Raw genomic sequence first — 23,918 nt, 5'->3', positions numbered from 1 at the left:
CTTATTTAAACTATAAAAACTTAGGATCTCATTATTTTAAATTACAAACTGGATAGTCTAAGTTGGTTTAATCCAATGATTACCAGAAATTATGGTTTCAATTGGGTTTAGTTATGATGATATTTCAATATGAAACCTAATGCCGTGGCATATATGTCAAAATGTGTTAAAATGACATTTTTAACCCTATTTTCCTGTGGTTTGCTTCCATATGTGTCCCATGCTTCCTAAACTATTAAATATCGATTAGTTTGAGCTCAAACTACCTATTTAAAGGATTTTTGAGATCCCGAATGTTTTTAAATATATTTCAAATTTTTAATTGATTTAACCCTTCTTTGATTACGATAAGCTTAGAAGGGATTAATGGCTCTTAATTACTATTGTATGATGATTATGTGGTAATTATTGGTAATGTCAAGATGGACATTATACTTGTCCCACATAACTTTAGTCAAAATTTTCGTAGCATCAAAATATTAGAGATTACCTTCATTATTGAAAATCTTCTTGTTTTTGAGATTCCAGACTTCTTAAGAAGCGTAGGAAAACAAGACATTTCAAGGGATTTTTCTAGTACTTGAAAGCCCAATTTCATTCTTAAGATTCCAACTAATCTAATCAGCACCTACAAAGACTTCAAATAGATCATAGTACTCAGGTTTGAATAATTGGTGCCAAAGATTTTTTGAAAATTGACAATCTCTTATAACATGCATGTATCTTCATTTACTTCACACTTTTAAGGGCAAGTACTATTATTAGATAGATCCCTTCGAGCTCTAAGTTCCTTAGTATGAATTTTGTCTCTTTCCTATAGCTAAAGAAACATCTAGATTCTCTGACACATTTATCTTTCAAATTATCTTCCACAAACCATCTTAATGATCACATGTACTTGCAAAAAGAAAATGATATGCAGATTTGACAAAGAAGAAACCATCAGTAGATGGTCTTTATATATATATATATATATATTTATCTTCTCCACTCATCTCACCACTCATTCTTTATGGCAACGAGTACTAGTAATAAGGTCAACAATGTTAGGCTCAAACGAGTAGAGAAGCCAAGTTCTATCCCATTCTCTATCAATAGTAAAAAAAAAAATTAGCTACCTTTACTATAGGCACAAGTAGCAATTTGAAAGAGAGGACTTCTAACATTTGACTAACATTCGATCCAAAATTTAGTTTGATACCCTGAAACAATCTTCTTCCCCAAACCAATCACAAAAGTATCCAAGACTTAAATTATACTTCTCCAAATAGCCAAACACACCTATGTCTATGCTTAACTTGGGAAAGAATATCATTTTCACACCTATATTTAGAGCAAAGAAGTTTAACCCATAAAGTATTAGGGGAAGTAACCATTTTCCAATACAATTTCATAATGAAAGCTTTATTCTGACATCTCAAGTCTTTAATGCCTGAACCTCCTGTATCCCTCTAATGTTTCACTACAGTCTATGATACAAGGTGGAGTTTCTTAGCCTCATCACTGTCACCCCATAGAAAGGAATGACTAGATTTTTCAACTTCAAGCAAAATCTTTTTTGGTATTAGAATAGTTTGCATGTGGTTACCACAGATGGGGATAGCTGAAAGCACTACTTTAACTAAAGTAGCTCTTCTTACAAGATTCAAGAATTTATCTTTCCAACTTGCCAATTTATATTTAACTCTATCCAAAATGACATTAATAAGATTACTTGAGATTCGAGTATGTAAAAGTAGAACTCTTAGGTATTTTCCTATTTTCTAGCTTAAAATATTGGCTCTAGAGAAATGAACATATCTCAAAACACACATTTTTGTTTTCAATTTCTTTACCTTTTGTGACAAAACCAATCTAAATAGCTATTTATTACCTCAACTTGAGAGGTGGTTTCTTCCCTAAACAATATTAAATCATTTATAAAGAACAAATGTGAAATAGGAGGCCCATTTTTGGACAATCTGATTGGTTTCCAATTACTTGCATGAATCTCATCAAGAATCATATGGTTCAACTTCTCCATAAAAAGTGTGAATAGATATGGAGAAATAGGATCCCCTTATCTAATTCCTCTTGAAAGCTTGAAATTGTTGGATGGTTCCTTATTCCACAAGACTCGCATAGTTGGTGTCTCAATATTAGCTCATATAATATCATTGCTTTGTTGTCCAAACCAACTTCTACAAAACATTGCCGAATGAAAGACCACCTGAGCCTATCATAAGCCTTCTTTAAATCTACCTTTATTGCCATAAACCCATTCTAGGTCTTCTTAGTTCTCATAGAATAAATGACTTCATGTTCTATAATGATAATATCATACCTTTATCTACCTGCTATAAAACTACTTTGGTGTTCTCCCACAACTTTAGGCATAATCTTTTTAATTCTATTAGTAAGGATATATTTTGAGATGATCTTTTAATTGACTTTGCATAGGGAAATTAGTCTAAATTCTTTGATAGTCTCAGGCTTGTCCAATTTGGCAATTAATATCTTAGAGACTCATAAGTCAAGTAAAAGCTTCCTAAACAATATATCACAAATATTACTTGTAAGAAGTCTTGATACAAAAAGCTTGTGTGCCATTCGAGCCAAGAGCTTTCATTGCTCCTAAGTCAAAAGTAGCAGCTTTAATTTCCTCAATAGTTACCTCATCATTAGTTGAAGTTTATCAACCTCGTTTAGGGCAGGGTAATAAGTAACTGTATTACAAGTATGAGAAGTAGACTCATCCAAAGCATACAAATTAGAATAAAACTTAAATGCCATCTGCTTCAAGATTCATTGATCTTCTGCTCATTGCTCTTGGTTATTACGCAAAGCAACAATCTTATTCCTTATTTGCCTCATTTTAGTAGTAGCATGGAAAAAGCCATTATTTTTATCTCCCTATTTTAACCAATTACAATGAGATTTTTTACATTAAATGAGCTCTTTTTGTGCTAAAACTTTATCATACTCTTCCAAAGTTCCCTTTCAACTTGTTCAAGATATTGGCTATCATGTGACCGTTTAGCTGCATATGAACCATCCTTTCATGTGACCGTTTAGCTGCATATGAACCATCCTATCTCTTTAATATTTTTTTTCTTTTTCAAAGAGATATTTCCAATCTTATTCTTGTTCAAGTCAGTAAGCGTTCAAACAATAAGGGTTTCAATAAGTGTAAATGAAGTTCAAGATAAGCATGTGGCTGATGGGATAATGTGGTTCAAAAGCCATGCCAATGAAGAGAGTAAGGCTAGTGGTGTTGGATTGGAAGATGGTAGAGAAACTGTGTGTGGAGAAGTGTGTAAGTTCAAGAGGTAATTCATTTTATTATGAAATTTTGCTGGTATGAACTCCCTCTATTAAAAAATGTAAGGCATTTTTTGAGGGATTGAATATTCAAAAATGTAAAGCATTTTTAGTCTTTCAGGTGTAATCATTGTCTTTTTTTAAAAGTGCCTCTATTGATGAATGATTTTATATTTATTATAAGGTATTTAATAGGAGTAAATATAAAAAGATAGGGTTAGTTTGAAAGTAAATAACTACTTTATTGGGAGTGAGATTCTGTTAAAAATGTCTTACATTTTTAAATACAAGGAATATGTTTGTTTATTCAATAATTTATTATTTAAAATATTATATATTTCCTATTGGTTAATCCAGGCTGATTCTCAAAATATTGGTTAGCATTAAATGTAAAAAAATAAAATAAAATGGGAGCTCATGTTTTGCACAAAATTTAACATGACCTACACTGTTTGTGATTATAATAAGTAGATGGAATATTTTTTAAACCAAAAAAAAAGAGCAAAAGGGTTAATAATTATTCACATCATATACTTTATCTATTTAATATTATAATATTTTTTTAATCAAATTATATCTCTCAATAAAATTAGCTAATTATCTTTAAAATTATACACTATTTTTATGTTTATACTTATTTAATAGGGTGTTTTAATTAAAAATTTTATTAATTACATCCTATAATTAAGTACTTTTTAAATCTTAGAAGGTCCATAATACCTTATATTTTTATTATAGTATTTTAAAAAATGCCTTATAATACATAGAGAGAAATATTCTTAAATTGATCTTTTCAAGAATTCATTAACTATTCTTTTCATATTTACTGTACAAATTTCAATATGATACATATTAAAATTAATGCTATGTTTGGATACATATGAATTTGAATTTGAACAAAATTCATTATTTGGGTAATTAAAAATATATGAATTTAAAATTATTTTTAAACTCCTATTATTTTAAATCCTACCTCAATTTCTTTGTACTTTGATTGGCTCGTTGGTGGCACTAAACAAGACCAGATCACCAGTGGCGACAAGGATCAAACTGTTGATCGGGCCATGCAGCTGATTGAGACCAAACAGTTGACACCAATTGGGACAAGATAACCGACTTCCATCACGACCAAGCCGCTAGCATCAACTAGGACTAGATGACTGATCCAGATCGATTTCGGTGCTCGTCAATGGCGATGAGCATGGTAAAACCAATTCCAACCATACCTTTGCTTTTTTGTTGTATGCTGATGTTGAGACAACTTTGTTTAGAGCACAATCGAGTGCTAAATGTATGCACAATTTTTTAATGAAGATTTGAATTTTAATTCATCACGTATGTTATGAGTTAATTATGTTTAGTTAGAACATGTTAACAATAAATATTGAAAGAAGTTTATGTAGGTGCGTGACTATATACATATATAATTGGGAGAATGACAGTTAGACCTCAAAATAATGAATTAATGACAGTTAGATTCTCAATAAATTTTTTTATAAAATAAATTATAAATATCAATTTAAACAGTTGCAAACAGAAATTTCTATTACAATTTAAAAATTATATTTGATATTTAAATATTTATTTATAATTAAAACTCCCAAATTTATTGTAATTTGTATCAATATTTTCAACTTATTTTAAAAACAAACTGTTGGGGACTAAAGTTGTATTAATTCAGTATGTTGGGATTTAGTTAAGTGTCATTTTCCCTGTATAATTTGACGGAAGGAATTGAGTCATGGGTAGTCCGAGTGGTATATGAACATAACTATGACATGGGAAAGAAGGGTTGAGTCCCCAGAAAGACAGAGACAGAGAGACAGAGAAGAGATTTCATTTAAGAGCTTGAAAAGTCTTTGGATGGTGTTTGACATATTTGGGAATATCGTCGTCTTCTCTTCATCTTCCGCCGCCGTGTCTTCTGGAGATTTGGGTCTTCCCCTCATCATTATCCTTACAGAGATTTCCATGTCACCACTTCTCTCTCTGTTTTTTTTTTTTTAATTTCTTTTCACCGCCAGTGATTCCATCTAACTCTTGCATTGAGAAATCGCCGGTGGTTCCATTTAATAAATCCAATGATGAATACAATGTTTCAATCAATCGATGCAAGTTCAAAAGGTAATTCATTTTACCCGGAGATGTTGTTGGCATGTATGTTTCTTTATTCGATCATTTATGATTTTAAATATGATATATTTCCTATTGGTTAATCCAGACTCCCAAAATACTGCTTAACATGAAATGTATTATAAAACAAAAATGGGAACTCATGTTTTGCACAAAATTTGACACGGCCAACACTGTTTATGATTATAATAAGTAATTGCGATATTTAAAAAAAAAAAAGCAAAAGGGTTAATGATTATTCACATCATATTTATGTCTTTAGTATTATAAAATATTTTTAATTAAATTACAGCTCCTAATAAAGTTAATTAATTATCTTTAAAACCATATATTCTTTTCATGTTTATACAGTCTCAATTAAAAATTTTTATTAATTACAACCTCCAATTAAAGGCTTTTTAAATCTTAAAAGGTTCATAATACCTTATATTTTTAATATGATATTTAAAAAAATGTCCCATAATATGCAAAAAGTAGTATTCTTAAATTATTCTTTTCAAGAATTGCTCCAATTCATTAGCTAGCTTCTTTTCATATTTACTATATGAATTTCAATATCGTGCATATTAAAACTAATGCTATATTTGGATATATATGAATTTGAATTTGAGTCAAATTCATTGTGTGGGTAATTAAAAATATATGGATTTGTGAAGTTCTACCTTAATTTTTTTTGTAAATTAAAATCCTTTCTAAACACCTATAATTTCAAATCCTAACTTAATCTCTTTTGTAATTTGACCCAAATCTATAAAAGCTTAATCAGCCCACCAATAGTAATTCGACCAGACCGCCAAAGTTGACAAAAACAAGCCACCATCGTTGAATGGGACCAGATGGTTGGCTTCCACAAGGATTGGATCGATGGCAACAACTGGGATCAAACAACTGACTTCCACTGAGACTTCCTTCAAGTCCAATTTCAGTGGATGTTGATTGTCTGCTCTCAGTGAAAGTTGACTGTCCTGTCCCGATCATGCCCATCAGTCTAGTCCCTATGAAAGTCAACTGTCTAGTCCCGATGGTCACCATCATCTCCAATCCCAATTGTCGCTGTTGCTCTGGTCTCGACAGAAATCAGATATCTAGTCCCAATCGTCGTCATTGGTTCAATCCTGGTGGAAGTCAATCGTCTGGTCCTCGTCGTCGTCGTCGGACAAGTCATGGTGGAAGGTGGCCATCTAATCCATGTTGTCGCCATCAGTTTTGTCCTGGTGGAAGTCGGTCGTCCAATCCCAGTGATAGTCAATCGTCCCATCTCGATCGTCGCTAGTGCTATAATCTCAGTCGACTTTGACTATCTAATCCCAATGAAAGTTGGTCATTTGGACCGACGATTTTGACTAATCATTCAAGTTTCTTTTAAATTTAAATATAGAATTTAAAATTTAAAAATTTACTTTAGATTCAAACAAAAGATTTTAATATTATAATTTAAAATTTTTTATATCATCCAAATAAAGAATTTAAAATCTATAAATTTTAAATGTAAAATTTTAAATTAAAATTTTTAACTTAAATCTATCCATTCAAACGAACATAAAGATATTTGTCTAACTACAATATATGTCATTTTCTAAAAACTAATGTAATTATTGGGTAAACTTTATGTGTTTTTTTTTAACGTTTATACCTGTTTAAGTGAAACTAATGTAATTAATGAAGATAATTTAAATATTTCACTCAAACACGTGGAAAGATATGAATATTTTTTTAAAAATAACATATCAACCAGTTTTCTTAGACATTTAAGCTAATTAATAATAATTTATAATTATGGCTAGGAAGAGTGTTCAAATATAACCATTGACAATGCTTCCATTACACGTATCTTCGACCTTTAACCAGTCAAGTACAACGTATGATTATTCATTATTCAATCTTATCCTGTTGACTTGTATTTGCCAAAAGACAAACAAGTGAAACTTCCACGCAGGTTCCTGTATAATTATGAACTGTTTGGACAAGAAGCCTGCGGGCACTAGCTGACAGATTTATAGCAAATCACACACAGAATCATTAATAATACCATCAAGCACACAACCCCAACAATCTAAATCAATCACAGAACACAAACATCCACAAACAAGGGAAGGAGAGAGAGATCAGAGAGAGAGAGAGAGAGAGAGAGAGAATGTACGTAACAAGACCTCGATCTTTATACAAAAGGGATCCTGAAGCTCTTTTGCATCAACCAGAGGGACCAAATTCAAGCTACCTAGTCCTTCAAGACGAAGAAGCTGAGACTTATGGATGTTTTGGTTTATGCAAGAAGGGCATCGGAAACCTGCCATTTCCACAGAACAGAAACTTGGCTGTTGTTTATACACAGAGTAGTGGAGAAGGAACCGACGTGGATCACGATCCAGTTATGTTCATTCCTGTTCTCAATCAGCCTTTGTCTTCTAATCGTTACTATGTCATTCGAATGAAAGGGAAGCGTCAAGGGTATGCCTCACTTTTCTTTTCTCGTCAAAAACAAATATCTGATATTGTAGAATGAAGTTTTTCCCCTGCTTCTCGAATCATATGTGCTCTGTTTTTCCCTTGTTCATTCCATGAATCTAGCTTATAGGTCTATCACTTTTGTGCAGCGAAGCGAGCACATGTTCAAAGGAAGAAGACATGGGAACATGTTTGTGTTGCACTTACATCAAAGACGTCAAATCAAGACCTTTGAATCCGTCTGATGAATATCAACAATTTGAGATTATGAAAAAGAGTGGGGGATTTCGAGCCAAGTCTATTGTCTCAGATGGGTTTGCTCCTCTCTTCTTAAGGAGAAAAGGTTGGAACTTGTCCACCCAGACACCACGCCATTACCAATTGGGTGAAGCTCTCGGCATCAACCCCACCTTGAGAGCCCAATTGCCACCCTTCACCTTCCCATCATCATCGGATCGCTCCGAGCCAGTGGTCGTTGGAAAATGGTACAGCCCTTTCATGTTTGTGAAGGAAGAAGGAGTGAGTCTAAAGGAACAAATGAAGAGGTCAGTGTTCTATGAAATTACACTTGAAAGAAGGTGGGACAGAGTTTTCTCCAAGGAAAACAGTGGGAATAGTAATGAAGTGCTTGTGGATGTTGTGGTGAAAACTGAAGTTGCAGGGCTGGGAGATGGTAGAGAAGCTGTTTGGGAGGAAGAAAAAGTTGGAGAAGAGGGCGTGATGTGGTTTAGGAGTTTGAAGAGAGGAGAGAGAAGGTAGGGCTGAGCATGGCCATTGTGGAAAGAATGAGATGGGAGGAAGAGAGAGCTGATTGGGAGGGAAAGAATAATGAGAGGAAACAAGTGAGATTTGAAAGAGTGGAAAAGTTTGAGGGAATGTGGAGGAATTTGGATTCTATGTGTTAGTGGAAAGCTTTTTGTTGAAGAGAATGGATGGAAGCATATTGCTAACTTGTGATTTTAGACACTCAAATCATGTCAAGTGCAGTTGGGAGTAAACTAATAATGATTATAATATTATATGTATTTGATTTCTGAAGTGTTTGTTTGATTAGTTATTTAGTTTGGTTTTAATATTATTTTATTCTTATATTCCTCAAAGGTTTGCACGGAGGGGTTGATGTATGAAGGGTTTGATTTAGTGGCTTGTAAATGAGTTTGATGTGCCATCTTACTGTTGCATTAAAATATTGCAGCCGTGATAACCTTCTCATAGATATAGCTACATGAGAATAGAGAAAAGATAAGGCATCTTTCTATCTTTGTTCCATTTGAATTGGTTTATAAAATAATTCAAATTAATTTGTAAGCTGGTTCTCTTTTGACATTAAGCCAGCATTGATGTTGTACAGTTTTATTGAGTGATATCATTTTCATATTTGCTATAAAAAAAAAAAAAAAAAAAAGAGAAGCCTCCATTACACCTTTTTTGGCGTTTTTTTTTTCCAACTAATCCGGTAGAGCTGTACACGTATGATTATTCACGTCTCACTGTCTTTGGCTAATCATCAAATTTAAAAATGAACTTCTTGTCAGGTTCCATTCTCCCACTGACTTTTGCAAGAGAAACTTGTGTAACGTGCTCATAGCAGATTTAACAAATCACATACTGATTAGACAATTCAAGGAAACTTCCCTGCAGGTTCTTGTCCATGGTGAATGGTCAACTTCTTGATATTTAAGAGCAGATTCTGTGTAATTTTTATAAATCACACCATAGAGTACTGTCAAACTCACAAGCCTAGCTTTAAATGGCAGAACGTGAATATGAAGCAGGGAAATACATAGACAAAGCAACTAGCAAGGAGAGTGAGAGAGAAAAAACATGTATGTAACAAGAGCAAGATCTTCGTACAAAAGAAACACTGAAGCTCTTTCACATCCAACACCAGAAGGACCACATTCAGGCTACCTGTACTCCAAGACGAAGAAGAAGCTGAGACTCACACGTCTCAGTAATCTCTCATGTCCAGAGAGCAGTGGAAATAGTGTCCACAGTTTATAAAGACGAAGTCACGTTCATTCCTGTTCTTAATCTGCAGCCTTTGTCTTTCTAATTTCTACTATGTCATCCGAAGGAAAGGGAATCAGCAAGGGCATGCATTTCTCCCCCCCCCCTTTCATGTAACAGAAATATCTGATTTTGCTGCTTAATATGAATTGAGAATCAATCCATCATGGGAAGATTAATCATTTTCTCAGAGATTATATAGATTATTTTTTTTAACCTTTAGTTAGTGCTCTTAGATCCAGACATCTAGTTTTAGTGGTCACTAACTTTGGGAGGATCATAGCTGCGAGGATTTGATGGTAGTGTATTAAACTTTTAAGAATAAAATATATAGTATTAGGTTCGAATGAGAAACCTGAAAATGTTGGTTTAAAAGGTATGTCGTTCTATTTTCTTTTTTTCATTGTTTATAGGTAAGTTTTTATTGAAGGTAATCTTATTTATGATTCGGTAAAGCACTAAACGTGGGCACATTTTTCAATAAAAGTTTGAACCTTAGTTCAGGATATTAGCCTCTTCTATTAAACTTAACCCTTAATGATTAGTCCATCCATACCTGTATTAAGGTGTTTTTAATTGAATCTGACATACTAATAAAGGTTTGTTACTTAATTGAAACTTACATGAAAGCACAATGATTTTTCAATTTTACCCCTAATAATATCGTAATGGTGGAATATTAATGAGCTATTCCATTTTCCAAGACAAAGATAAAATTATCTAGTTACTTAAAAATATTATTATCATCCTTATATTTAAGGACAAAATAAGTTGTTAAAGAGCACCTTATATATAGAAACAGATGAAGTATATTGGTTTGATTGATTCTTGGTCAGTTTTTCTCTTATCACCAAACTAAGCATGTGATTCTTAGTTCAAACATTGCTCGAACTAGTTATTCCAATCCTATTCTTAAAAAAATAAATAAAAAACTATGATCATAGATAATGGGGAATATTACAATCAAGGACCCTTGGAGAAACATATTCACAATTAAGGACTAACTAATTTTGATTTTAACACTGCAATCCCTAAAGTTCTAATTGTAATTAATTGTGATTGTGAAAATACGTGATTGCCCCCAACTATATTCTAGATAAATTATAAGAGAATTATTTATTATTAAAATGTGATGCAATGTTGTTATTTTACCAATGGTGACTTGTTCACCAGACTTATACACTTAAATTTGTCAATTGAAATGATTTTATTTTGGACTTATTACTATGAAAATTATTTCCTGTTAAAATAAATAAAGTGTGGTTATTATGCAAATGGTGACTTGTTCACCAATAAACATAATTTGTTCTCTCAATAAAAAATGGCTTTATTCTTAACTTGTTATTGTGAAAATTATTTTTTATTAAAATGGAATAGAATGTTGTTATTTTGTGAATAATAACTTACTTATCACATGAGCACATTTTAATAGAAACGACTTTAAATACTATGAGCAATTATATGTTTTCACAATTACAATTAAGTACAATTAAGATCTCAACAAATGCCTGTGTTAAATTAGAACAATACATTTCTCTAGGGATCCTAGGTTGCAAGTTTCCCTAGATACTGCTTCCAGTACACGCATTTTACCTTTAACCAGTCAAGTATATCGTTTGATTGTTTATTATTATTCACGTCTATTTAGTGTCTCTGTCAATCATCAATTTTTTAAACATACGAAGTGTCTGGAGATTTTCCATTCTCATCCTGTTCACTTTTATTTTACAAAAGAGAAACACCTGAAATTTCCATGCTGGTTCCATATTATATAACTTTGAACAGTTTTAACAAGAAACCTGCGTGCACTACCTGTCAGATTTATGACAAATCACACAAGGAATCACTATATAAATCAATCACAGGACACAAAATATGCACAAACAGGGTGGGGGGAGAGGGAGAGAGAATGTATGTAACAAGACCTCGATCTTTGTACAAAAGGGATCCTGAAGCTCTTGGACATGAACCAGAGGGACCAAATTCAGGCTACCTAGTACTTCAAGACCAAGATGCTGAGACTTACGGATGTTTTGGCTTGTGGAAGAACGGCATCGGCAATCTTCCATTTCCACAGAACAGAAACTTAACAGTTGTTTAGACACTTAATAGACAAGGATCTGTGGTGTATCATGATGCAGTTATTTTCATTCCTGTTCTTAATCAGCCTCTTTCTTCTAATCGCTGCTATGTCATTCGAAGGAAAGGGAGGCGTCAAGGGTATGCTTCACTTCTTTCCTTTTCTCATGTAACAGAAGCATCTGATATGATATGAGAAAGTTCCCCTGCTTCTCAGATCATAAATGTGTGCTCTGTTTTTCCCTGCTTCTGCTATGAGACTATTATTATTATTATTTTTTTTCGCCTTTCAGTGGTCTTAATTCCACGAATCTTGCAGTGAAGTGAGCACATGTTCAAAGGAAGAAGACATGGGGACATGTTTGTGCTGCACTTACATCAAAGACGTCAAATCAAAACCTCTGAATTTGAATCCATCTGATGAATATCAACAATTTCAGATAATGCAAAAGGGTTGGAGATTTCGAGCCAAGTCTATTGTCTCAGATGGGTTTGCTCCTCAGTCTTGAGGAGAAAAGGTTGGTCTCTGTCCACCAAGACACCACGCCATAACCAATTGGGTGAAGCTCTCGGCATCAACCCCACCTTGAGAGCCCAATTGCCGCCCTTCACCTTCTCATCATCGTCATCAGATCGCTCCGAGCCAATGGTCGTCGGAAAATGGTACAGCCCTTTCATGTTTGTGAATGAAGAAGGAGTGAGTGTGAAGGAGCAGATGAAGAGGTCAGTGTTCTATGAAATGACACTTGAAAGAAGGTGGGACAGAGTTTTCTCTAACGAAAACGGTGGGAATAGTAATCAAGTGCTTGTGGATGTTGTGGTGAAAGCTGAAGTTGCAGGGCTGGAAGATGGTAGAGAAGCTGTTTGGGAGGAAGGAAAAGTTGAAGAGGGTGTGATGTGGTTTAGGAGTTTGGATAGAGGAGAGAGAAAGGTAGGGTTGAGCATGGCCATTGTGGAGGGAATGAGATGGGAGGAAGAGAGAGCTGATTGGGAGGGAAAGAATATTGCGGAGAAACAAACGAGAATTGAAAGAGTGGAGAAGTTTGAGGGAATAAATGAAACACTGTGGAGGAATTTTGGATTTTATGTGTTGGTGGAAAGCTTTGTGTTGAAGAGAATGGATGGAAGCATTGTGTTAACTTGTGACTTTAGACACTCAAATCATGGCAAGTGCGCTTGGGAGTAAACTAGTTAATGATTATAATATTATATGTATTTGATTTCTAAAGTATTTGTTGATTATAATATTACTTATTCTTATACTCCAAAGACGTTTGCATAGAGAGGTTGAATTAATGTATGAAGGGTTTGATTTTGAGTGGCTTGTAAATGGGTTTGATTACATCTTACTGTTGTATTAAAATATTGCAGAAGTGACAACCTTCCAATAGATAAAGATAAAACATCTTCTATCTCGGTTCCATATGATGAATTGGTTTATAAAATAATTCAAACTAATAATTTTCAAGCTGGTTCTATTTTTATGTCAAACCAGCCTTGATCTTGTACAGTTTTATTGAGTAATCCCAATTCATTACACCTATACAAGTACCATTGTTAACATCTATCCAGCGAATAGAAAATCATCAGTTGTCTATCCCGAGCGTAGCGGGGATAGTGCCACAGTACATGAAGATGGAGTCATGTTCATTCCTGCTCTTAATTAATCAGAATTTGTCTTGCAATCTCTGCTATGTCATTCCAAGGAAAAGGAACCATCAAGGGTATATGTGTTAGTTTTTCACCCTCTTCATGTAACAAAAATATCTGATTTTGCTTCTTAATGTGAATTGAGAATCAATCCGTCATGAAGAAAAGGATAAGATTCCTTTGTTTCGATTATACAGAACAGGGGCTCAACACGTACAGCACTCTTAGCTCAAATAGAAGGGAGGCCATGATGCTTAAAAAAACTTGTGTAACCAAAACTATGCAGAAACAATAGCGTGCAAGCTACTTCTGTTGGTACTTGATAGGGAAGATTTTGATATCTTTTAGGTATAAATGCAGAAGTTTAATTTAAATATAGGGCAATAATAATTTCTCGTTCAATATATAAACTAGTCTATCTTTTATAGATAGAAGAAAAGTGAAGTCAAACCATTTTTCTTCTATTTTTTCCTCTTTCCAATAGCAACTCTTCCATCACCTACTGAAATGTAAGGGTAAACCATGCCTTTATGTATAACTAATTAGCATCTATACTCTCACATGCTAAGGTTATCTTCCATCTAAGCAAGAGCGGTTCTTTTAAAGAGGCACATTTTTTTTTTCTTTCAAATTACTTCTCCTTTCTTAGGTGACTTCACAATATCAGAAGATCATGCTCTCTTCCCTGCCCCCCAAACTCTTATAACTGATCATTTATTTGAACTGTTGGCTACATTCGTTGTGTTTATTCCTCTTTTACTCTTTATTTTACTTTCTATTTAAACTAGTGGTGGTTTTTATTTTTAGGGTTAAATGAGATTTTTAACCCTTAAATATTCGCTCAAGAACATATGATATCCCAAACATATGGTACCCAATAACTTGATCAAAACAAAATACAAAATAAAATATATTATAATGACCTCATTCAAAATTGAAGAAACTAGAAAAACCTGCAAATTAATTTTTCCTAAAAAAGGAGTATTGATGATGTATTTGTTGCCCAGTTTGGTTTGATTTATTTATTTTAGCTCGACATAATAAGTTAATAAGTAGAACTATGAATAAAGGTTAGTCTAACTTTTATAATCCTGGTTTTTAAGGACACAAGCCCATAATCCTGTACGTTTTAAATTGATCATATTTTTTAAGGTTGATTCTCATTGACAAGACTCAAGGTCAACAAGGCTTACATAACTTTTTTAAAATTTTTTTATTTAAACTGCTCAAAAGTCCTCATTCATGTTTAAAAGGACTTGGAATCATATTAAAGACTGAGGTCTTTCGAGGGGGAAGATATGTGTAGAAAGTGACGAAATTGCCCTTCAGGAAAACAAGGATGAACGCGCTGTGAACAATGGAGTTGCATTGATAGAAAATATGAGTAAAGCAGGGGATGGCGATTGAGCATGATTCTAATTGCAGAGGCAGCGACGTAACATTTTGAGGTAAGCTAAAGCCCAGAAGACAAGGTAACAATGGTATGCATGGATAAAGCCAAGAAGTCTCATAGTAATTTCATTTCTTTTTTTTTTTTTTTTGGTGAAAGTGTTCATTGCGATAAGAGTTTCTCCACCGTATTTAGTTTGTAATTTTAATGTGATTGCTTATTATAAAATCTGGGTTCTGCTTATCATTTTCTAGATGTGGTAGCTTCCTACTCACTAACTTGTTATGTTCATGTTAGTTTTTGAAACCAATGTTGGAGAATAAGGTTTTGTTGTCAATGTTGGAGAAGAAGGACCTTTATGATGTTGGGAGTAGTCAATCTGAAAGAAAGCTTTCCCAATTGTAAGTAGTTAAAAAATTTTATGTTTCACAAACGACTCTCATATATCAAATTCTACTTGATATAGAAACACATCTCGTTCTCAAATCAAGCATTTTTTAAGAACATACCTTGTATATCCAACAACTTTTCATTAAAAGGGAAATCTTGCATTTGTAGCTAAACCTTGTACTTTGCAAAAGGTAAATTGCTAGCCTAAAGGTGAATTGGAACATGGTTTTCCAACAAAGAGAAAAAACAAAGAGAGGCTTCAAAAATAATTGTGTTATTCATTGTACTAAAAAAGCATATGGGGCAAACATAAAGTTCAAGCTTCTAATTAAAGTTTTGTATTAGTTATATCACATCCAATGTGATCACTTTACATTTATCTTTGGGGCTCATTTTGACTTGCTAGTCAACCTCCTTTAAAGCCTTACAACAACAAACACACCCAAAATCTAGTAAAAGCTATCACCTCTTTTAAAGCCATGCAATGACAAACACTTTGAAGCTTAATAATGATGCACCCCTTTCAAAGCCCTACAACAGTAGGCACCTTGAAGTTCAATAATTTGTGGCATCTCTGCCTAATTTTGACTAGCTAGTCAACCCCTTTCAAAGCCTTACAACGATAGGCACTTCAAAATCCAGTAATAGCTGGCACCTCTTTTAAAGCCCTATAATGGCATGCACTCCAAAGCCTAGTAACGGCTGACACCTCTTTCAATGCTTTGTGACGATAGGCACCCCGAAGCCCAATAATGAATGGCTCCCCTTCAAATTCCTGTAATGGTTGATACCCTAAAGCCCAGTAATGATTGAAACCCCTTCCAAAGCCTTATAATGGCAAGCACCTTGAAGTCCAATAATGGCTGGTACTCCTTTCAAAATCCTGTAACGACAAGTATCCCAAAGCTCAATAATAGCTAATACCCCTTTCAAAGCCTTGTAATAACAAACATGCCGAAGCCCACTAAAGGCTAGCACCTTTTTCAAAGCCCTGTAACGATGGCACCTCGAAGCCTAATAATGGCCGGCACCCCTTTCAAAGCCCAATAACGGCAAGAACCTTAAAGCCCAGTAATAATTGGCACCCCATTCAAAACCCAATGATGATAAGCACCCAGAAGCCTTGTAACAATTGGCACCCATTTTAAAACCCTATAATGGCAAGCACCTTGAAGTCGAGTCACGGCTAGCAACCTTTTTAAAGCCCTATAATAGCTGGCAACTTTATGAAGCCTAGTAATGGTTGGCACTCCTTTTAAAGCCTTGTAACGACAGGTACTCCAAAGCCTAATGATAGCTAGCACCCCGTTCAAAGCCTTGTAATGGTAGGTACTGCAAAGCTTATTAACGACTGGCATCCCTTTGAAAGCAATGTAGCAATAGGCACCTTGAAGTCCAATAATAGCTAGCGCCCCTTTCAAAGCCCTATAACGGCTAGCATCTTTTTTGAAGTCTAACAACAATTGGCACTCTTTTCAAAGCCTTGTAATGATAGGCACTACAAAGCTCAGTAACGACTAGCACCCCTTTGCAATCCCTATAACGGCAGGCACCTCTAAGCCTGGTAACAATTGACTCCCCCTTTAAAGCTCTGTAATGGCAAGCACTCCTAAGCCCCATAACAGCTGGCACCTTTTTCAAAGCCCAATAACAAATGGAACCCCTTTCAAAGCCCTGTAATGATAGGTACTTTAAAGCCTAGTAATAGCTAGCACCTCTTTAAAAGCTCAATATCAACTAGCACCATTCTTTTCAAAGTCTAACAACTATTGGCTCCATTTGTCTTAAAGCCCAATAAGGTTGGCACCATTCTTTTTAAAGTCCAACAACTATTGGTACCATTCTTCTTAAAGCCCAGTAACAGTTGGTATCTTTTTTTTTTTTCAATAATCATTTGCATTATTCTTTTAAATGCTTTGTCCTATCAGATGCATCACCTCCACCATAAAAGTAGGCACATCACTTTCACCTATTGTTGCCAATGGCACTCAAGTCCTGCATCATGATAGGCATTTTTTTTTTCTCAATCTTCTTTCATTCTCCTATCTTCCACCTTCTCCCCCTAAGAAACAAGTAAAGAGGGGTATGGACACTACATTTTTTCCAGACCTCTTTTAATTCTTATGATAGCATTAAGGGTTCGCATTTTTATTTGTGGTAGTTGGATGTTTGACTAGAAAAATTATGTGTTTTTATCTTTACTTTCTTCTTAAGCAAGAGTACCAGAAAAATACAGTCATTACCCTCACCTATGAAACACATAAAGAGGGGCAACTATGAACATCATATTTTATTCGAGCTTTCAAATGTAAATTAGAAATAAATAAAAAGCCCAAAAAAATTAATTAAGTTAAATAAATTAAATAAAAAAGGAAAAATAGGGTTTTATAAAAAATAAAAAATAAAACAATATCTTCATAACTTTAAAAGAAAGTTTTTTTTTAATTGACTCCAAATTCGCCTCAATTTTGTTTCTATCAAATTAAATGACTTTAATAAAAGTTTAAAAATTTGAAATAATGAAGAAAAGTCAAAATAGAACCTGCCTTAATATGCTTGATTCTGTCATTAAGAGAGAAAAAAATTTTAGTTAGTGCTTATAAAAAGAATAGCAAAGAAGATAGGGGATGGGAAAAATTGAGAGAAAAATTGGAAGGGAGATGAAAGAGTACAAGAGAAAATTTGAGGTTAAATAGTGAAGCAAAGCACATAATATCCTAGGTATGTTGTTATCATGCGCATGTTAATTCTTGTTCATTTGTCCCATCTGCGAACATTTGATCTCCAATGATTAGCCACCACTTTTTCCTTCTTTCAACAAGAAGTGATGATGCTTGAATGCAGGTAAGGCTGCAAAGTACTCATAGCATACGAATTCATTGTGTTTGGAGCTGACATAAGTCTTGCATCTTGTGTCTGATTTGTTTCTTTGTTATGATTATTTTAAAATAAAATCTAAAAGTGGCCGGCCACATGCTTGACCTCTATTGCTTTTGGATCTATCTTTATGGTAGACTCTCGATTGATTGACATTGAGATTGCTTTGCTTTTATCCTTTGATGGCCATTAATTATAATATATATTGATGATAATACCTATGTATTAGGTGGTGTAGATTAATAGGATGGGAATACAATTGCTTTTTCTTAGACATCTTCCTATTTCATTGTATTGTCAATAATAAAAGAAGCGTAGAGTGGTTTTTAAATTAGTTTATAATTGTAATTTTATTAATTTTTTATGAGTGGTGCCAAATCATCATGGATATTTTGACACATTGTGAATGATATTAAATCATCATAATCATCAAATAAAGAAAACTCTCTTGAAAATAACAAATTTTTCAGCATATTTTAGGTTATACCATAAGTGATATTAAATCATCATGAATTTCTAAAAATATCTATCAAAATTACCTTATTAAAATATTTTCTAGAAAATTATTCTTGAAAATTCCTTTTATTTCTTTAAGAATTGCCATTGCCATGAGTAATACTAATCACTGTGTGCACCTAGTATGTCAACTAGCGAATTATGGTTGATACCAAATCACTGTAGGTTCCAATACTGATTATTTTTCTCTTACCCAAAGGTACTTCTTTGAAAAAAATTATTATTTAAAATATAGATATAATAATATAACCTAAAATATCAATCTTTTCATAAAAGAAATCAATTAAAATAATTTAAAAAAACTTAAATAATATTATTTTAATCTATGTAAATTTTGATACCCATCACAAGGTACATAAGCTCTAGGCTTTGATCCTAGGTTAAGTCCTCCTTTATAAATAAATAATTTTTTTATTTTTTTTAACCTTTATTTTTGCATGTGATTAAAGGGTAATTAAGATATTATTTAAAGGCCAATAAATTTTGCACAATCAACTTAGGGTAACCGTTCTTATAAACGGGTGTCATGAGGTGCTTAACACTTTCTTTATACATAATCGACTCATAAATTCTTTTCACAAACTATCCTCTTCCATTATACAGTTTTTCAAATTTTCTAAAAAGTTAGGTGTCAACGCCTATTTTCACATATTTATTAACCTTCCCTCATTGGAAAACTCATAATTCGAGCGCAACAATAATGAATGTGAATAACCATAAATTTAATTATGAAAAATTTATATGTTAATTGAATATTGTCAAGCATGCTTGTAGCTTGGCTAAATATTATTGTTAGTGTTTCTTTTCGAGTATGTTTGCCAATGCAGATTAATAATATTTATTTTATGGAAATTGTATATTATTGAAGAGTAGTTTATTTCTTTCAAGTGTGCTCATAAATTGAGTTGATTAAATGAGATATTTTTATTTCTTTTCAAGCATGCTTGTATGCGATATAAATGTTATATATGTAAAGTATGCATTGAGGAATGGTTGATGAAGAGTTGATGTATAAATGAATTAGTAACCATGTGGTTTGCCTTCACTATGCACACAGTGGTCGGCTTCTTTCAAAACCTCATTCCTCATTACTTACCTGGCCAGGTTAGTGAAGGGGGAATGTCAGATAGTGATACCTCTTGTTTGGTCGAGACATTTATTGAAATAAATATTTAAGTATTTATAGTAGGATCTAACATCTGCAAGCTTTAGTAAACCTAAACTCTTGTCGAATGAAATATTTATTTTTAGGTTGTTTTCTATCTACTATAATAGACTCTTTTCTACCATAATAGAGTATCAGTTATAGTTTTAAGTAGTAAGGGCAACTTTTGTAACTTTGGTAGCTTTTTAAATAACTTTGTCATTTCTATCAAAGCTATATTTTTAAATATCTATTTATTAGATGAATTTTTATAAAGATGGAAGTTTCATAAAATATAAATTAACTCTTTTTCTTTCTAATTATTTTTTTAAAAATAAATTTGAGAATTGATTATAAATTTTTATATCATGACAATTATTTGTGTTAGTGTAATATTTTTTACTACCATGATATTTGAATTTTTTTTTTTTTGTTAAAATTAGGTTGTTTACACTTTTACCGCTCCCCATATAATATATACTAGATAGAGACGCCATTGCAGTAAAAACATATCAATGATGTATTTGTTGACTAGTTGGTTTTCTTATTTATTTTGTAGCTTGACACAACAAGACAATAACCATTTAGACTTGCCAGTTATGCCGATGAGATAGATTACTGTTAACTAATTAATACGCAATTTGGCATTATAATCCACTATCTGTGATTCTCTCTCTCTCTCTCTCTCTCTCTCTCTCTCTCTCTCTCTCTCTCTCTCTCTCTATATATATATATATATATATTCTTATGCTCCAAAGTGGTTTGCTCAGAGAGGTTATGAATATATGAAGAGTGATTTGTATGAAATATAGTTTGATTCCATCTAACTCTTGTATTAATAAATCGCAGGAGAGACAACCTTCTCATAGATAAATAAAGCTATATCTAGGAACTCGCTGGCATCAAGATATATCTTAGGAGTTAAATTATTAGTGCTTACAGAGATATTTGTAAATAATTCACTAACGAAGTTTTCAAATCAATAATGATATTTAAAGTCATCATGACCTAGCTTATGGCTTACGCACTGTATCTGAACTAATTGGACCAATTTTTACTGGTGTGTGTGTATCAATCATGTGTGGATATATAAAATGTGTCAAGAAGAAAGTCAAAGAGAAGTAGTTTTTTCTTTCAAAGTTATCTCTTTTTTTTTTTAATCATCAAATTTATAATAAGTTCCATTCATTCATATCAAAGATTTGAAATTTCCTTGGGATGGAGAAGTGGCAAACAGATTTAATAAACCCAATGATACATACAATGTCTCACTCAATTGATGTGTGCAAGTTCAAAAGGCAATTCGTTTTATTATGAGATGTTGCTGGTAGGTAAGTTGTTTATTTAATGATTTATGATTTAAAATATTAAATATTTCCTCAACAAACTGATTCTCAAAATGCTGGTTGACATTAAATTTAAAATAAAACTAAAATGAGAACTCATGTTTTGCACAAAATTTAACACACGACCTACACTGTTTGTGATTATAATAAGTAGCTGGAATAATTAAAAAAATAAAAAGCAAAAGGTTTAATGATTATTCACATCATATGCTTTATCCATTTAATGTTATAAGACATTTTTAATCAAATTATACCTCTCAATAAAGTTAATTAATTATCTTTAAAATTACACATTCTTTTCATATTTATATTTATTTAATAGATTATCTCAATTAAAAAATTTTATTAATTAAATCCTCTAATTAAGGGCCTTTTAAAATCTTAAAAGGTCCATAACACCTTCTATTTGTAACATAATATTTTTAAAAAATTCCTCATAATACGCACAAAGTAATATTCTTAAATTGATCCTTTCAAGAATTTCTCTAATTCATTAGCTAGCTTCTTATCATATTTACTGCATAAATTTCAATATCATACATGTTAAAACTAAAGGTATTTAATTTGTCAAGCACTCTATTCAAACTACAATATATGTCATTTTCTAAAAACTAATGTAATTATTAGATAAATTTATGTCTTTTAACATTTATACTTGTTTTAATGAAACTAATGTAATTGATGATGATAGTTTAAATATTTCATTTAAATACATAAATAAAAGATATGAATATTTTTTTAAAAAGTAAGTTAATTAATAATTATTTAATTATAGCTAGGAAGAGTGTTCAAATATAATCATTGCGATAATGCTTCCATTACACGTATCTTTGACTCTTAACGAATCAAGGACAACGTCTGATTATTCATTATTCAATCTTATCCTGTTGACGTTTATTTGCCAAAAGACAAACAAGTGGAACTTCCACTCAGGTTCCTGTATAATTATGAGCCGTTTGGACAAGAAGCCTGCATGCACTAGCTGATAGATTTATAGCAAATCACACACAGAATCATTAATAACACCATCAAACACACAACCCCAACAATTTAAGAGTTCATTTGGATACATAATTTTTAACTTTTAAAATATATTTTTACATTTTTGAGATGTAGAATGTTGTTTGAAAATTTTATAATTAGACAAATTGACTATTTGAATACACATTGAGAAAGCTATTGAAATTGAATTTGAGAACTTAACTTTTTAAATTTTTTTAAACTACTTTTTAGTGGAGTTTTTTATTTACTATATTGCCCTTCTTCCCTTATAGTACTTATGGAGTGCTCTATTTCATTAGAATTTAAATTTAATAGCCATAAGGCCAAATAAATTATATGGGGAGGCAATTTGTTAACCTTCTGTATATAAAAAGAAAAAGAAAAATATTGTTAATCCTATTTATAGGGTGTGCCATTCAATATTAATGACCGTTGAATTATTTATTACATTTTTTTCAATATTAAACTTTATATTTTTTATTCTTATTATTTAACATATTAATTTTATGTTATTTTGAATTTTTTTTACATTTTTAATATATTATATTTGTATAACAAAAATTATAAATTATCATAAATTAATGTTCCTTTTAGTCATTATATATTCAAAAGTGTATTTTAAAAGCACAAATGATCATTAATTCAAATAACTTTTAATTTATTACAAGACTTCAATCTTTATACAAAAGAGAGCCTGAAGCTCTTTTGTATAAATCAAGACCTCTAAATCCGTCGGATGAATATCAACAATTTGAGATTATGAAAAAGAGGGGGAGGGGGAGGAATTTCAAGCCAAGTCCATTGTCTCAGATGGGTTTGCTCCTAAGTTCTTGAGGAGAAAAGGTTGGAATCTGTCCGCCAAGATACCACGCCATTACCAATTGGGTGAAGCTCTCGGCATCAACCCCGCCTTGAGAGCCCAATTGCCACCAGATCATGTTTGTAAAGGAAGAAGGAGTGAGTCTAAAGGAACAAATGAAGAGGTCAGTTTTCTATGAAATGACACTTGAAAGAAGGTGGGACAAAGTTTTCTCTGAGGAAAACAGTGGGAATAGTAATGAATTGGGTGTGGATGTTGTGGTTAAAACTGAAGTTGCAGGGCTGGGAGATGGTAGAGAAGCTGTTTGGGAGGAAGAAAAAGTTGGAGAAGAGGGTGTGATGTGGTCTAGGAGTTTGGAGAGAGGAGAGAGAAAGGTAGGGCTGAGCATGGCCATTGTGGAAAGGATGAGATGGGAGGAAGAGAGAGGAAAGAATAATGAGAGGAAACAAGTGAGATTTGAAAGAGTGGAAAAGTTTGAGGGAATGTGGAGGAATTTTGGATTCTATGTGTTGGTAGAAAGCTTTGTGTTGAAGAGAATGGATGGAAGCATTGTGTTAACTTGTGATTTTAGACACTCAAATCATGTCAAGTGCACTTGGGAGTAAACTAGTAGTAATTATAATTCTAATTATAATATTATATGTATTTGATTTCTAAAGTGTTTGTTGATTAGTTTGGTTTGATTATTTATCTTAGCTTGACAATAACACTATATATAGACTTGTTTATAATAAGTTTTGCTGGTGAGGTAGATTGATTTTTTAGTAGGCAATTTGGTGATCCACTTGTCATTCTATCCTTATGCTCCTATGTGGT

General features: G+C 32.6%; 3 protein-coding genes and 1 pseudogene across 3 annotated transcripts; all 4 read left to right on the top strand.

Annotated features, from left to right (window-relative positions):
• The first annotated feature begins 7,491 nt into the window (after positions 1-7,491).
• On the top strand, positions 7,492-10,050 carry LOC129322813 (uncharacterized; annotated as a pseudogene).
• A 1,743-nt stretch (positions 10,051-11,793) lies between these two features.
• LOC129321195 (uncharacterized) lies at positions 11,794-13,330 on the top strand. The gene is made up of 2 exons (XM_054966878.1): positions 11,794-12,108; positions 12,287-13,330. Exon 2 carries the CDS (start codon positions 12,614-12,616, stop codon positions 13,151-13,153), a length of 540 nt encoding a protein of 179 aa, XP_054822853.1. The 5' UTR covers positions 11,794-12,108; positions 12,287-12,613; the 3' UTR covers positions 13,154-13,330.
• LOC129322562 (uncharacterized) lies at positions 11,798-12,476 on the top strand. The gene is made up of 3 exons (XM_054968860.1): positions 11,798-11,945; positions 12,030-12,108; positions 12,287-12,476. Exons 1-3 carry the CDS (start codon positions 11,798-11,800, stop codon positions 12,474-12,476), a joined length of 417 nt encoding a protein of 138 aa, XP_054824835.1.
• A 9,730-nt stretch (positions 13,331-23,060) lies between the features above and the next one.
• On the top strand, positions 23,061-23,776 carry LOC129321196 (uncharacterized). Its single transcript, XM_054966879.1, has one exon. The coding sequence runs from the start codon at positions 23,219-23,221 to the stop codon at positions 23,705-23,707; it is 489 nt and encodes a 162-aa protein (XP_054822854.1). The 5' UTR covers positions 23,061-23,218; the 3' UTR covers positions 23,708-23,776.
• Positions 23,777-23,918: the final 142 nt, after the last annotated feature.

This window comes from Prosopis cineraria, unplaced genomic scaffold, assembly GCF_029017545.1.
Source record: "Prosopis cineraria cultivar Desert tree isolate PC_DT_omini unplaced genomic scaffold, ASM2901754v1 PC10, whole genome shotgun sequence".
Classification (NCBI taxonomy): domain Eukaryota; kingdom Viridiplantae; phylum Streptophyta; class Magnoliopsida; order Fabales; family Fabaceae; genus Prosopis; species Prosopis cineraria.
Note: the sequence above shows the minus strand (reverse complement) of the source record. Positions and strands in the feature narration are given on the sequence as shown.

What these genes read in the sequence shown, in the direction of transcription:
- LOC129322562 (XM_054968860.1), top strand. Translation starts at nt 11,798, where the DNA reads ATGTATGTAACAAGACCTCGATCTTTGTACAAAAGGGATCCTGAAGCT. An exon ending in CTTGTGGAAGAACGGCATCG is followed by an intron (nt 11,946 to 12,029) that starts GCAATCTTCCAT and finishes ATCATGATGCAG; the next exon opens with TTATTTTCATTCCTGTTCTT. An exon ending in AGGAAAGGGAGGCGTCAAGG is followed by an intron (nt 12,109 to 12,286) that starts GTATGCTTCACT and finishes CGAATCTTGCAG; the next exon opens with TGAAGTGAGCACATGTTCAA.
- LOC129321195 (XM_054966878.1), top strand. Translation starts at nt 12,614, where the DNA reads ATGGTCGTCGGAAAATGGTACAGCCCTTTCATGTTTGTGAATGAAGAA.
- LOC129321196 (XM_054966879.1), top strand. Translation starts at nt 23,219, where the DNA reads ATGTTTGTAAAGGAAGAAGGAGTGAGTCTAAAGGAACAAATGAAGAGG.